The sequence below is a fragment of the Tursiops truncatus genome, chromosome 6 (assembly GCF_011762595.2).
Source record: "Tursiops truncatus isolate mTurTru1 chromosome 6, mTurTru1.mat.Y, whole genome shotgun sequence".
Taxonomy (NCBI): Eukaryota; Metazoa; Chordata; class Mammalia; order Artiodactyla; family Delphinidae; genus Tursiops; species Tursiops truncatus.
In genome coordinates this window covers 95,079,540-95,091,965 of record NC_047039.1, presented here as the reverse complement: position 1 = coordinate 95,091,965, position 12,426 = coordinate 95,079,540, and the positions used below count along the sequence as shown (strand labels likewise).

The window sequence follows — 12,426 nt, the reverse complement described above, 5'->3', positions numbered from 1 at the left end:
CATGTAGCATTCTTTTCCCCCCTTCAGCATTTTTAAAAAGCACTATTCAGATGTTGTGGTGCTGGAATGACAATGACCAGTACTGGGGAGAGGGGTAAGAAAGAGCTGTTACTTATGCAGCTTATTCTTTTTTTTTTTTTCCTGAGAGTAGCCAAGCTCACATTTAACAGAGAGCTACCACAAAGGGTTCCAGTTCCAGTGCTTGGATTCCAGTTGCATCATTGCTTTAACATTGTCAGCCTTCACTGCTTTAACCATCTTAATCTGTAAAATAAACACAGGAAGCAGACAACAGCCCTATCCTTCAGTTTAACAGAGGAATACTTTACTAACAAAAATTAGACCTACATATAATATTTTTAGCTATCCTATTTCTCTTTCCCCTCCCCTAGAGCTTTAAACAATAGGAAAATCATCTTCAATTGACACAAGAGACTAAGCAACCCAGACAGTTCACAGCTAGTACAGCATTTTTATCTTTCTGGAAGCTACCTATAAAAGGCAAGAGCCATTGCTGGGCTCTCTGGGTCACACGGAAAAAAATATCCTAAGAGAATAAATTAAGGAATAAGGAAACAAGGATGAATTCCACTACTTGGTCTAACAAAGAATTAATGAGGACCCATTACGGGCAAGAAGGCATAGTGCTCTGTGACACAGGAGACACCAAGATGAATAAAACTGTTATCGTCCTTGAGGAGCTTACAATTTAGTAGAAGCACACAAACTATAATAAGAAGCAGAACAAGGCAAGTGCCAAGAGGTATAAAATCTCTGGGAAGGAGCTACCAACCACTTCACTTTGATTTCATGCTAACAGATTAAAACATTCAGGTAAGGGACACCTGTTGTACTAATCTGATTGTGAGGAGAAGCCCAGAGTGAAAGCTCTCCTGAGATCTATGGAAACAGAAGCTACAGTGGGACATGATCTGCTTATCCACACTTCCGCTAAGCCAGGCCTACCCCGAGATTGTTCCAAGAATGACCCTACGTTAACCAAAGAAATTCTTATGTGAGATTCAGAAAGGGTGGAAACCGGAGGCAGAGAAGTCGACAGCAATTGATGTTGTCTTAGGTCTGTGGCAAGAAGACTAAGCAAAACCCAGGCCAAGGTTGGTGCTGGGGGTTTTCAGCTTCTGAAGTTTCCTCTTTTCCATCACCCACCCCCAGAACATTCCAGCTCTCCTGCTCATCACCTGCATAGGTGGACTCTAGAGAGGGGACTTCTCTCCAGATGTATGCCACAGTGGAGCAATAACCACTCTGTGAGAGAATACAGTACTTAAGGACTGGTAAGGTTCTTGTTGACCCGGCAGCCCGCTAATTCCCGAATCAAGAGACTAGGGATCCAGCCCCAGTCTGCCCTTTACTCTGTGTGACCTCGGACTAGTCATCCAAGTGCTTAGTTCCTCTCTTTCCCTACCTGTAAAGTCTGGGATTAGGAGGAGACTGGGATTGAATTCGATGACCTCTGAGGTCTTAAAGCTTCTTGACCAGTCGGCACACGGAAGCACTGGACAAACAGCCCGTTGAATAAATAGCGAGGGCGGCCACAGGGGACAAGCGGCAGAGGGATCAGGCTGGTTTTACAGACGGGGAAACTGAGGCACGGAATACCTTGCCCCAGGGTTACTCCGGTTATGTCACTACGGGGGCCGGGCCGAAAGCTCGGGTCTCCAGACCTCCAGTTCCGGGCCCTTTTTCCTTTCGCCGAGCTGAGAAGAATGGCGTGGAGGTCCTCGTCTCGGAGGGGAAAGAACTGTGCTCGTGCCAGGGTTGCGAGAGGGGCGGGAGAGGCCTTACCTTCCCAGATCGAGTCCAGCCACCGGCGCCTCCCTCTCAGAACCTTATTCTGTCACACTCCCAGGACTCTTCAGGAGCCCCCTCCACTTGTGACCCTCTCGACGTGTCCAAGACCGCCACCGAAGCGCCGATTCCCGCCCCTACCCCGCCCCCTGCCTCTCTGGCCAATCGCCGCGCAGGGTTTCGGAGCGCCTATGCGTCTCACCGCCTCTAAGGGCCGGAGAAGCCTTTCGTCACGCGGCGTGCCTCCCCCTCCAGGTCCTCTCATTTGCCTTTGCTCCACCTTCTCCAGAACCTAGACTCCTCCTGGCCGAGTCACAGTGCGAGAGTTCGTCCTGCCGGAAAACAGCACGGCGCGGCGGCGTTTTACGACGTCGGCGGTGAAAGGCTCTGGAAACCCTCCGACTTCTTTCCTGAAGCGGGGCGAAAGGCTGCGGGATGTTCGGTGCGGGCGACGAAGAAGACACCGACTTCCTCTCGCCTAGCGGCGGGTGAGTGACACATGCGTGGAGCAGAGGGCGTGGCTGAGAGAGCCTGGCCTTACGGTTGGAGGGACCGCTTTCTTATCAGACCTCTTCCCAACTTCCGGGTCCAGACCCTTGCCACATTCCGGTGCTCCACAGGTCTCAGAATCCAGGCAGAGCTCGAAGTTGTGCTGCGTCTGTCCACCTGGATTCTGGACCTGGCATCTCCCCTGACGCGCAGTAGGACCCTGGGGTTCGACTTTTGCTTTCTGGGTCACAGTTTCTCCTTCTGTGAAATGGGGGTGATTATTGATGAAAATACCTGTCTCAGAGTTTTTATGAGTCAGCTGGTGCCTATAGGAGACTTTCTCTTTTCCGTGGACAAGGCGGTGACACTTCAGAATTGGCGCTGGTGGGTCAGCTTCAGCATCCTTCAAGGCCTAGCTCGGATGTCACTTTTTGGTGCTTTCCTTTCTCCCACGGCCCCAGGGAGAATAAATTGCTTTCTCTTACTTATTCCCACAACTAGGTGTACTTACCTTTATCTTTGTACACAGAACCTACTAGATTTTGAGCCCTGACAGGACGAGAACTGTTTACGTTGTTCACACTGTTCTGCTCTCGGCACGGTTCACCGTTCCTGGCACATAGTGAGTGCTCAGGAGGTGCCTACTGAGTGAATAATGACTGTGAAATTGCACTGTAAAGCCTAAAGCCAATGTAAGAAACTGCAGTTGCTGTCCCCTGTCCCCAGTCACTATATAAACTAGCCTGGGGTACAGGTCTTCAAGAGGCAGGGTTTTCTCTCTTCCACTAATCAATGTTGTGTCGGTAGACAGCTTGACTCCCTTCAAACTTGTGAGCTGCCAAGTTCTGATCCTTGCAGAGTCTTTCTTTGAACATCTGTTTAACGAATTTAAGAATGTACCGAAGGGCTTCCCTGGTGGCGCAGTGGTTGAGAGTCCGCCGGCCGATGCAGGGGACACGGGTTCGTGCCTCGGTCCGGGAAGATCCCACGTGCCGCGGAGCGGCTGGGCCCGTGAGCCATGGCCGCTGAGCCTGCGCGTCCGGAGCCTGTGCTCCGCAACGGGAGAGGCCACAACAGTGAGAGGCCCGCGTACCGCAAAAAAAAAAAAAAAAAAAAAAAATGTACCGAAGAATGATGAATACACCAATATATACTCCTCATTCTACGAAATATTTAGAGGTTACAAAAATGATTAAGCTGTTCTCTCTGGTCTCAGGTTGCTCCTAGTCCTGATGGAGAGTCCAGTACATGATTGACCTAAAATGACACTGGCTCTCTTTTGGTCTTAAATAGGATCTTTTGACTTACACTGTGATCAGCTCTACATTAGCCATCCTGAGTCCTCTTTTCACTCTCACTGCCCTGTTCCACCCCTACCCTCGCTCTGGATGTCCTACATCCACTTAGTTCCCCCTTGAGTTCTTTCAGTTGCTCAATTATTTTAGAGTTAAGCAGTGCTTTGGTTCCTTTTTTCCCTACTCCACCCAAAACATTCACTGTTTCCACACATCCAGCCTGTTGCTGTTGACTATGTAGTAAGCCATTTGAATTAATGTTTTTTCAGACAAACTTGTTTTGTAAATGGCCGTGACTTTTGAAAGTTTACAAGATATACTTTATTTATTTTTAATAAATTTATTTATTTACTTATTTTTGGCTGTGTTGGGTCTTCGTTGCTGTGCGCGGGCTTTCTGTAGTTGCGCGAGCGGGGCTCCTCTTGTTGCGGAGCGTGGCCTTGCTCAGTAGTTGTGGCTTGCGGGCTCTAGAGCACAGGCTCAGTAGTTGTGGCACACAGGCTTAGTTGCTCCGTGGCATGTAAGATCTTCCCGGATCAGGGCTCGAACCCGTGTCCCTTGCGTTGGGAGGCGGATTCTTAACCACTGCGCCATCAGGGAAGCCCACAATATATACTTTAAATTCACATTCTTCACTAAGTGAAAGTCTTTGAGGGAAGTCTGTAAATGAATGTTACAGCTCCCAACTTTATTTTTAATTTAATTTTTATTTTATACTGGAGTATAGTTGATTTACAATGTTGTGTTAGTTTCAGGTGTACAGCAAAGTATTTCAGTTATACATATATATATATCCATTCTTTTTCAGATTCTTTTTCCATATAGGTTATTAAAGAATATTGAGTAGAGTTTAGGGCTTCCAGCTTTGATGCAACAAGCAGTACACTGCTGACTGAAAATTCCTGGGTAGATAACGTCAGTCATGTGCTCTTCTCCACGTTCCTGGCCTGAGATAAGTTCTTGGTGGCTCAGCTATGCTGATTTCCTGGGCAGGCTCCTTAAGGACCTGAGAAACTAATTCTAGGCAGGAGACTGTACTCCTAAACACAGACAACAGCTAATTGAATGATAAAAGGCTTAGTAAACGAAGTTATACAGGTGACTTATTTTTGTTCCCCGTAATAACCAGAAAAACTAAATCAAGTTTGAGAATACAGAAAGTTTCACCAACATTCCCTGATTCAGCTATTCCTTTGTCAGTTTTCTCTAAGGAAGTAAAACATATGACAGTGAGTACTGCGGCTGCTTTTCAGTTCCTCTTGTACAACTGTAATTTACTGTAAATATTACTTGATTATTATTTTTTAAGTATCTTGACTTAAATGTGTGACTTACTTGATTCCACTTAAGATAGTCAAGCCTAACAGAAGTGAGAGTATTAGTGCCTAGGATGGCTGTCTAGACGATTGATAATCTGTGTTCCAAATTTCCAGGCCTCTTGGTCCATGGTTAACCTAGCAATAGTAAAGTGGTAATCAGAAGGTTTGTGGGTTTTTTTTTTTTTTTTTGGTCTTAGCCCTTTCTTTCCGTTGAGACTTTGAAATGAAGAAATATGTGAATGCCTACTAAGTGTATGGTACGTGGCTTCAGCTAATACAGATAGGAATAAGGAACAGTTCCTGCCCCTAAGAAACTTCCAGTTTAGTAGTAGAATAAAACAATCCAATAATGATAATCAAAAAGCATTCTTAAGGGGCCAGTAATGTATATACCGGTGTTGTAGATTATATAAAAGTTATATCTAGGCAGGGACTTCCCTGGTGGTCCAGTGGTTAAGACTCCGTGCTTCCAACGCCGGGGGCGTGGGTTCGATCCCTGGTTGGGGAACCAAGATCCCACATGCCACGCGGCGCTGCAAAAAAAAAAAAAAAAAAAGTTATATGTAGGCAAATCTGATTAGCATAATGATGATAAATCACCAGTGTAGAGGTAGAAAAAAGAAATCTGGAACTGATCATCAGAAAGCATTTTCGGTATCTAAAAGATACTGAAAAGCCTAGATTCTGATGTTGATTCTGTCCCCAGTTAGGAGTGTGACTTTATGGACAAGTCACTTACCATCCTTGACTCTCCATTCCCCAGTCTATTAAATAATGGGGTTGCTCTAGGTGATCTTTGAGACTTTTCCCAATCCTGTAGTTTGTATTTATGCTAATATCAGCTTATAGTTGCAGGTCAGTTTGTGCACTGGCCAAGCATGGTTTCTTCCTTCTAGGGGTATCTGAGTTGAATCGACATTTTAAGGTAATAGGATGTGGACACGTGTATAAAATATATTGTGTACTTACCCTGTGCAAGGTACTGTACTAAGTACTATATATACAGTATTGTATTAATTTCTTTCTACTACTCTCTGAGGCAGTTTTTACTAATATTATACTCATTTTGCAAAGGGGAAATTAAGGCAGAGAGAGGAAAGTTGCTCAAGGTCAAACGGCTAAAAAGTAAAAGAACCTAGATTTGAAATCAGGCAAGCAGATTTCCACCAGACTGCCTGTATGCCTTATTATTATTATAGAAGTAAATGTTTGATACCACAGTTTGGAAAAGAAGTACTTGAACAACCGAAAGAGTCCCCGTTTATTAAAATACATTGATAAATCATAAATGCATGTATTACTGTTTTGTTGTTTTGTTTTTTATTTTTGGCTGCGTGGGTCTTCGTTGCTGCGTGTGGGCTTTCTCTATTTGTGGTGAGCAGGGGCTACTCTTTGTTGCGGTGCGCGGGCTTCTCATTGTGGTGGCTTCTCTTGTTGCAGAGCATGGGCTCTAGGCTCACGGGTTTCGGTCGTTGTGGCATGCGGGATCCATAGTTGTGGCTCACGGGCTCTAGAGCACAGGTTCAGTAGTTGTGGTGCACGGGCTTAGTTGCTGTGCAGCATGTGGGATCTTCCAGGACCAGGGCTCGAACCCGTGTCCACTGCATTGGCAGACGGATTCTTAACCACTGCACCACCAGGGAAGTCCTGTATTACTGTTTTTAATGAGAAAAGAAAAGGAGTATAAAATTAAGGTTAGATAAGACTTTGATAACTAAATGCACAGGCTAACATTTTTTAAATTAAACAAATCTTTTTTATTTTTTGGCTATGTTGGGTCATCGTTGCTGCGCACAGCCTTTCTCTAATTGCAGCGAGCGGGGACTAGTCTTTGTTGCAGTGCACGGGCTTCTCATTGTGGTGCCTTCTCTTGTTACAGAACACAGGCTTTAGGCGTGTGTGCTTCAGTAGTTGCAGGCTCAGTAGTTGCGCCACGCAGGCCCTAGAGTGTGAGGTCTTCAGTAGTTGTGGCGCATGGGCTCAGTAGTTGCAGGGTGCAGGCTCTACGGCACGCGGGCTTCAGTAGTTGTGGCTTGCGGCCTCTAGAGCGCAGACTCAGTAGTTGTGGCACACGGGCTCAGTTGCTTCGCGGCATGTGGGATCTTCCTGGACCAGGGATCAAACCCGTGTCCCCTGCATTGGCAGGCAGACTCCCAACCACTGAGCCACAAGGAAAGTCCAACATTTATTTTTTAAATGTGATTAATGCTGGAATGACTTTTCCTATGAATTATAAACTTAGAGACTAAAGTCCAGAGTTAGCAAGCTCATTCTTGCTAACATAGTTAGGGAGATGTGTACATTTGAAAACATTTCAGAAGTGGAAAGTGTAATAATTTACAAAAAACCTATGCCCCTAAGTCTGTGTAGAGTTCATTTTAAAAAAATAATAGAAAATAGAATTAATATGAAAGATAATTAGGTTGACCTGGCTTTTGGATTGATTTTGCAATCATCAATTGGCTGGCCTTTAGGGCATCTGTGGAAACTTAGTTTACCTACAGCACTTTTGTCTTTACGTTAAAAAAAATAAAACGCACCTGCAAAATTAAAAAAGCAGATCCAATACCCATAGTTTACTGAAGCTACCAAGGACATTCTTTCTTATCAATGATTTGTGCATAATCTGTTAATCTTAACTAGGTTCTAAGCTTTGCAAATTTTTCAGGAGGTTAAAGGCATTGTTCAACTTCCTAGAATCTTATTCTTTTAGGGAATCTGCTCAGATTGCCCTGAGTAAAAGGAGAACTCTTGGTCTTTTCTAAATTTCATTAGCATTTGTTTATGTCTTAATGTAGGCCAGCACTGCTCTCTATAATTGCAATATCATTTAAACCTCTTAGTCCTTTAAAGTAGACATTGTTGGCCCCATTTACAGGAAACTCAACACTACCTTGAGAAAACAAGGTAGTAGTTTCAAATCATATTAAATTTATTTTGCAAAATGCTAGTATGTATTATACATTAAAATTATCAGGGAAAAAAGACCAAAAAAAGTTGTTGGGATGTTTCAGTATTTAATAGTAACCAATTACCATGTTAGATGATAAAGACTGAATAAGTTTTATTAATCTCTATGGAGTGTAACTCCATATAACAGCTGCTTGTTATATATCTCATGTTATAGTTTGCAATTATATAGTATATACCTAATTCCCTTGTTAGAGTATATAAGCTACTTGAAAACAGAACTGAGTTTTGCTCACCAATGTATACCCAGCACTTAACACAGTGTCTGATGCATATTTCTTTTTTTTTTTTTTTTGTGGTACGCGGGCCTCTCACTGTTGTGGCCTCTCCCGTTGCGGAGTACAGGCTCCGGACGCGCAGGCTCAGCGGCCATGGCTCACGGGCCCAGCCGCTCCGCGGCACGTGGGATCTTCCCAGACCGGGGCACGAACCCGTGTCCCCTGCATCGGCAGGCGGACTCTCAACCACTGCGCCACCAGGGAAGCCCTGATGCATATTTTTTGAATGAATGAAGTATAGAGTTCTGTGGGAGCCCCAAGGAAGATCACCTAACCTAGACTTTGAGATTAAGGGTCAGCTTCCAGGGGAAGAATGTTTCAGGCAGAGAGAACAGCATATCCAGAAGCTGGAGATTAGAAAGATCTTGCCTTATATGAGAAATTAGAAGTTCCAAAGTGTGACTGTAGCATGCAGTTGGAGATGAGAAATGGTCAGATAGGAAGCTGGGGAGGTAAGGAGAGGTGCGGTCTTGAAGGGGCTTGTAAAACTGTCTTATGGAGTTTGGACTTTTATCTTGGTAATATTGAGGTGTCATTGAGAGTTTTAAGGAGGAAAGAGACTTGGTCAAATTTGGTTTTGAGAAAGGTCACTGTGGGTGCAGTGGGAAGGATGGATAAGAAGCAGACACGACCAGGGTAGGGAGATGAGACAGGAGGTGGCTGCAGGAATTCAAGCTCTGTAGATGTGATGGTGGTCTGAAGTAGGGAAGTGTCAGTGAGGCTGGGGAGAAGTGAACGAGTTCGAGAAATAGCAAGTAAGATCAAATGGACTTGAGGATTGGTCATGAACACCAGGGGAAAGAAAAGTCAAGGTCGATGCCCAGATTTCAGTTTTGGTTGTGGGTGTTTGCAGAAAAGGGTTAACATAGTAGACCTGAGATGGTTATCCTTAGAGAGTCTTGCTTACAGGGTTGGCTGGCAGCTGGAAACTCGATTGGTAAACAGTTCCCCACACTAAAGCTTTCCACAAATGATAAGAGCGGCTCACTGTGCCTACACTGTTTGTACAGACGATATGGTTTATTACTGAACCTTATCTTCCTTCTGGGAGTCTAGAATTTTGGTACACGTTAGAAGGTTTCTATGTGACTAGCCCACAATAAAAAACCTTGGGAACTGAGTGTCTAATGAGCATTCCTGGCAGACCACTCTCACATGTTGTTACAACTTATTGCTGGAGGAATGTAACATGTCCTGTGTTACTCCACTGGAAGAGGACTTTTGGAATTTTGTTCCTGGTTTCCTCTGGACTTTGCTCCAGTGTGCCTTTTCCCTTTGCTGATTTTGGTGTGTATCATTTCCTTGTAATAGACCTTAGCCCTGAGTGTGTGTGTGTGTGTATATATATATATATATATATATTATACATTATGCTATAATTGTATGGTAAGTCCGGTGAGTCCTTCTAGCAAATCACTGAGCCTGGGGGCAGTCTTGAGGATCCTGGCACAAAATGTCATTCATCAAGAGAGGGAGCACAAGAGTAAGAACAGGTTTTCTGGGCATTGGGCATTGGAAGATATGAGTTCTGGTTTGGACATGTTGCATTTATGTTCCCTGTGGGATATCTGTGTTGTCTGCACCCAGGAACAAATTATGGGCTAGGAATACAGATTTGAGCACCATCAGAATTTGGATAGCACTGATATCAAGGTAAATAAATTAGATTGCCAAGGGAGAGTGAGTATGAAATCTTGGGGACATGGATATTTAAAGGTTGGGCAATAGTAGAAGAGTCCAAGGAGTTAAATGAGGAGCCAGAGAGATGGAAAGACAATAAGAGAGGGATCCCATTAACATTTATTGATGTCTTATTTGGGCTGGTCCCTCCTCGCACCCCTGCAGGTATCCCCACAGAAATCAGAAGAGTTTGTTTAAAGAAGAACAAGTTAGTTGACAGTGTAAAAAGGCAGCATGAAAGCCAAATAAGATAAGGACCGATAAACTGTTTATTAATAAATAGGTTGTTGGTGATTTTAGTAACAGCAGTTTCAGTGGAATAGTTGGAGCATAAGATTCATCACAAGGGATGATAAAAGAATGGTTCTGCTGTGAAAGATAAAAGATGAAATCATATATGGGACTATGTTTGATGCAGTAAGTTTGTAATATGGTTTTTTTTTTTTAAAGGTGGTGATTTTCTTTCTTTCTTTCTTTTTTATTTTTTGAAAGCGTGGAGTCCTAACCACTGGACCACCAGGGAATTCCCTGTAATACAGTTTTACTTCAATGTAATAAACTAGTGAAAAATAGGGAACTATGACCTGCTAAAGGCAAGAATGTACAGTTTGAAGAGACCATAGGGAGCACCTGGACTAATCACCTTAATTTACAGATGCAGAAACTGAGGTCCAGAAAGAAGAGATGCCTTGACCAAAGTCCTGTGGATGGGCAAGGTCATTTGATGCTGTTCATATCAGAGATACAATCTTGATTTCGAAGAGACTTAGTTGCCGCTTCTGTTACTGAGTGGTGGGATATATAGTCAAGGAGGTATTTGTTCGAGGTAGGAGCATGAGCAGCTTTTATAATGATTCCAGGTTTGAGATATGTCAAATGAAATGTCATTTTCATTTTCTACTAACAGTACCAGATTGGCCTCTCTTTTCGGACTGGATCAGGCAGCTGCTGGCCATGGAAATGAATTCTTCCACTACACAGCCCCAAAGCAGCCTAAGAAAGGCCAGGGAACAGCACCAACAGGTAAGTTAAGAGGTTAGGATTGGCCCCTGACAGGTTAGTTGGAATGATAAACAACCTTCTAAAAGTGACATGCCAGGTCATCCCTCCTTGATCAGTCTGGCCAAGCTCACCACCAGCGAGGTGCATGCTGCTCTGAGCTCTGAGATCCTGAATTCTGGCGGCTAGGTAGTATGCTGTTTTTTGTTTTTTTTTTTTAATTTATTTATTTGGTTGTGCCGGGTTTTAGTTGTTGCATGTGGGCTCCTTAGTTGTGGCATGCGAACTCTTAGTTGCCGCATGCATGTGGGATCTAGTTCCCTGGCCAGGGATTGAACCCAGGCCCCCTGCATTGGGAGCGCAGAGTCTTAGCCACTGCACCACCAGGGAAGTCCCAGTATGCTGTTTTTTGGAAACTGATGGAGGAAGGTCACAGGCAAGCTCTTCTGCCCCATGTGGACACCACTCTCCAAAACTTTGCCCAGGGTGCTCTACGTAGGCGCCGTCCAATATTTTGGCAAGAAGGAAGAGCTGCTTTTCCCATCTTTCACTTGGGTGGGTTAGATATGTGCTGACAGTGAATTTTTCCCAACTAGAGAATGATGCTCAATGCTGTATCCCCTGAAAATTTCATCAGGATGAACACAAGACATATTGAATGAAAATTTGTTGAACGAAAGGAGAAAAGGGGGGACTAATATTTCTAAAAAACCTATGTGTTTGGTCTCAGGTGCTTCACCTAGATTGTCTTATTTAATTCTCACAACAATTCTGTGAAATAGGTGAGACTACCACCATTTTAGAGGCTCAGAGAGGTTTAGGCACATGGTTAAGGTCATACAGCAGTAAGTGACAGAGTTGAAATTTGAACCCTGATCTGACTCACTCCAAAGCTTGTCTACCATCCTCTACACTTTGCTGTCTTTGTGTAAGAATCTGAAGAGGAGTGAGGGACTGATAGAAATAGCCCAGAGCAGAACAGGTGGTAAGGGACATTAAATTAAATATTTGTTGAATGAAGAAGAAAGTATTGAATGTCTTTTATATGCTAGGCGCAATGCCAACACTGAGAATGTTGTTACGATATTTAGAGTTGAACAGTTGCAACAGATACTGTATGGCCCATAGTCTAAAATATTTACTGTTTGGCCCTTTACATACAATGTTTGCTGACCCCTGCTCTAAGTCTTACCTGTCACTTTTGGCAGCTTTGCTGTGGATTGCTGGCCCTGTTCTCCAAGCCATAACCTGGCCAGATTTCTAGTAGGCTATGCTTTTACATTTCCTGTGGCACAACTCTTCTCAGCAGTGTACTTCTAACTCAGTTTAAAGTGGTTGAATTAATGAATGTGGATTAAAACAAACGATCTCAGTCCCCACCCAATGAAGTAACTTGCTTTTTAAAATTAGAAAACAACAACTGTGAGCTAATTATACTTTTAAAGGGGAATTATAGAGGCATTTCAACTTAAAACTACTGTCTTATGTAGGCATTTACAAATAAAATAAAAACTTGCAATACAGGAGACGCTCTCTGTTCAAGGAGTATTTATATAACAAGTCTTTTTGGGAAAGGAGGTGGCTGCA

The 12,426-nt window shown here is 43.8% G+C and overlaps 2 protein-coding genes across 10 annotated transcripts in view; one reads left to right on the top strand and one right to left on the bottom strand.

Moving 5' to 3' along the window:
- The window catches only part of SLC31A1 (solute carrier family 31 member 1), a 29,269-nt gene extending 27,331 nt beyond the window's left edge, over nucleotides 1-1,938 (bottom strand). Inside the window, exon 1 of one of the 2 annotated variants that reach the window (XM_019946427.2) lies at nucleotides 1,807-1,938. The gene's annotated coding sequence lies outside the window, so the exon portion shown is untranslated. The remainder of the gene's footprint in view (nucleotides 1-1,806) is intronic. The other variant, XM_019946425.3, reaches the window with a different exon arrangement.
- Nucleotides 1,939-2,136: 198 nt separating this feature from the next.
- The window catches only part of FKBP15 (FKBP prolyl isomerase family member 15), a 61,863-nt gene continuing 51,573 nt past the window's right edge, over nucleotides 2,137-12,426 (top strand). For 4 of the 8 annotated variants that reach the window (XR_012332643.1, XR_012332644.1, XM_019946418.3 and 1 more), the window contains exons 1-2: nucleotides 2,139-2,297; nucleotides 10,748-10,863. Coding sequence is in view for 6 of the 8 variants with exons in the window: in XM_019946418.3 (XP_019801977.1) it covers nucleotides 2,245-2,297; nucleotides 10,748-10,863 (169 nt within the window). In the remaining 2 variants the exon portion in view is untranslated. Of the gene's footprint in view, nucleotides 2,298-10,747; nucleotides 10,864-12,426 lie in introns of all 8 variants that reach the window. The other 4 variants (XM_019946416.3, XM_073806431.1, XM_073806429.1 and 1 more) reach the window with 3 other exon arrangements.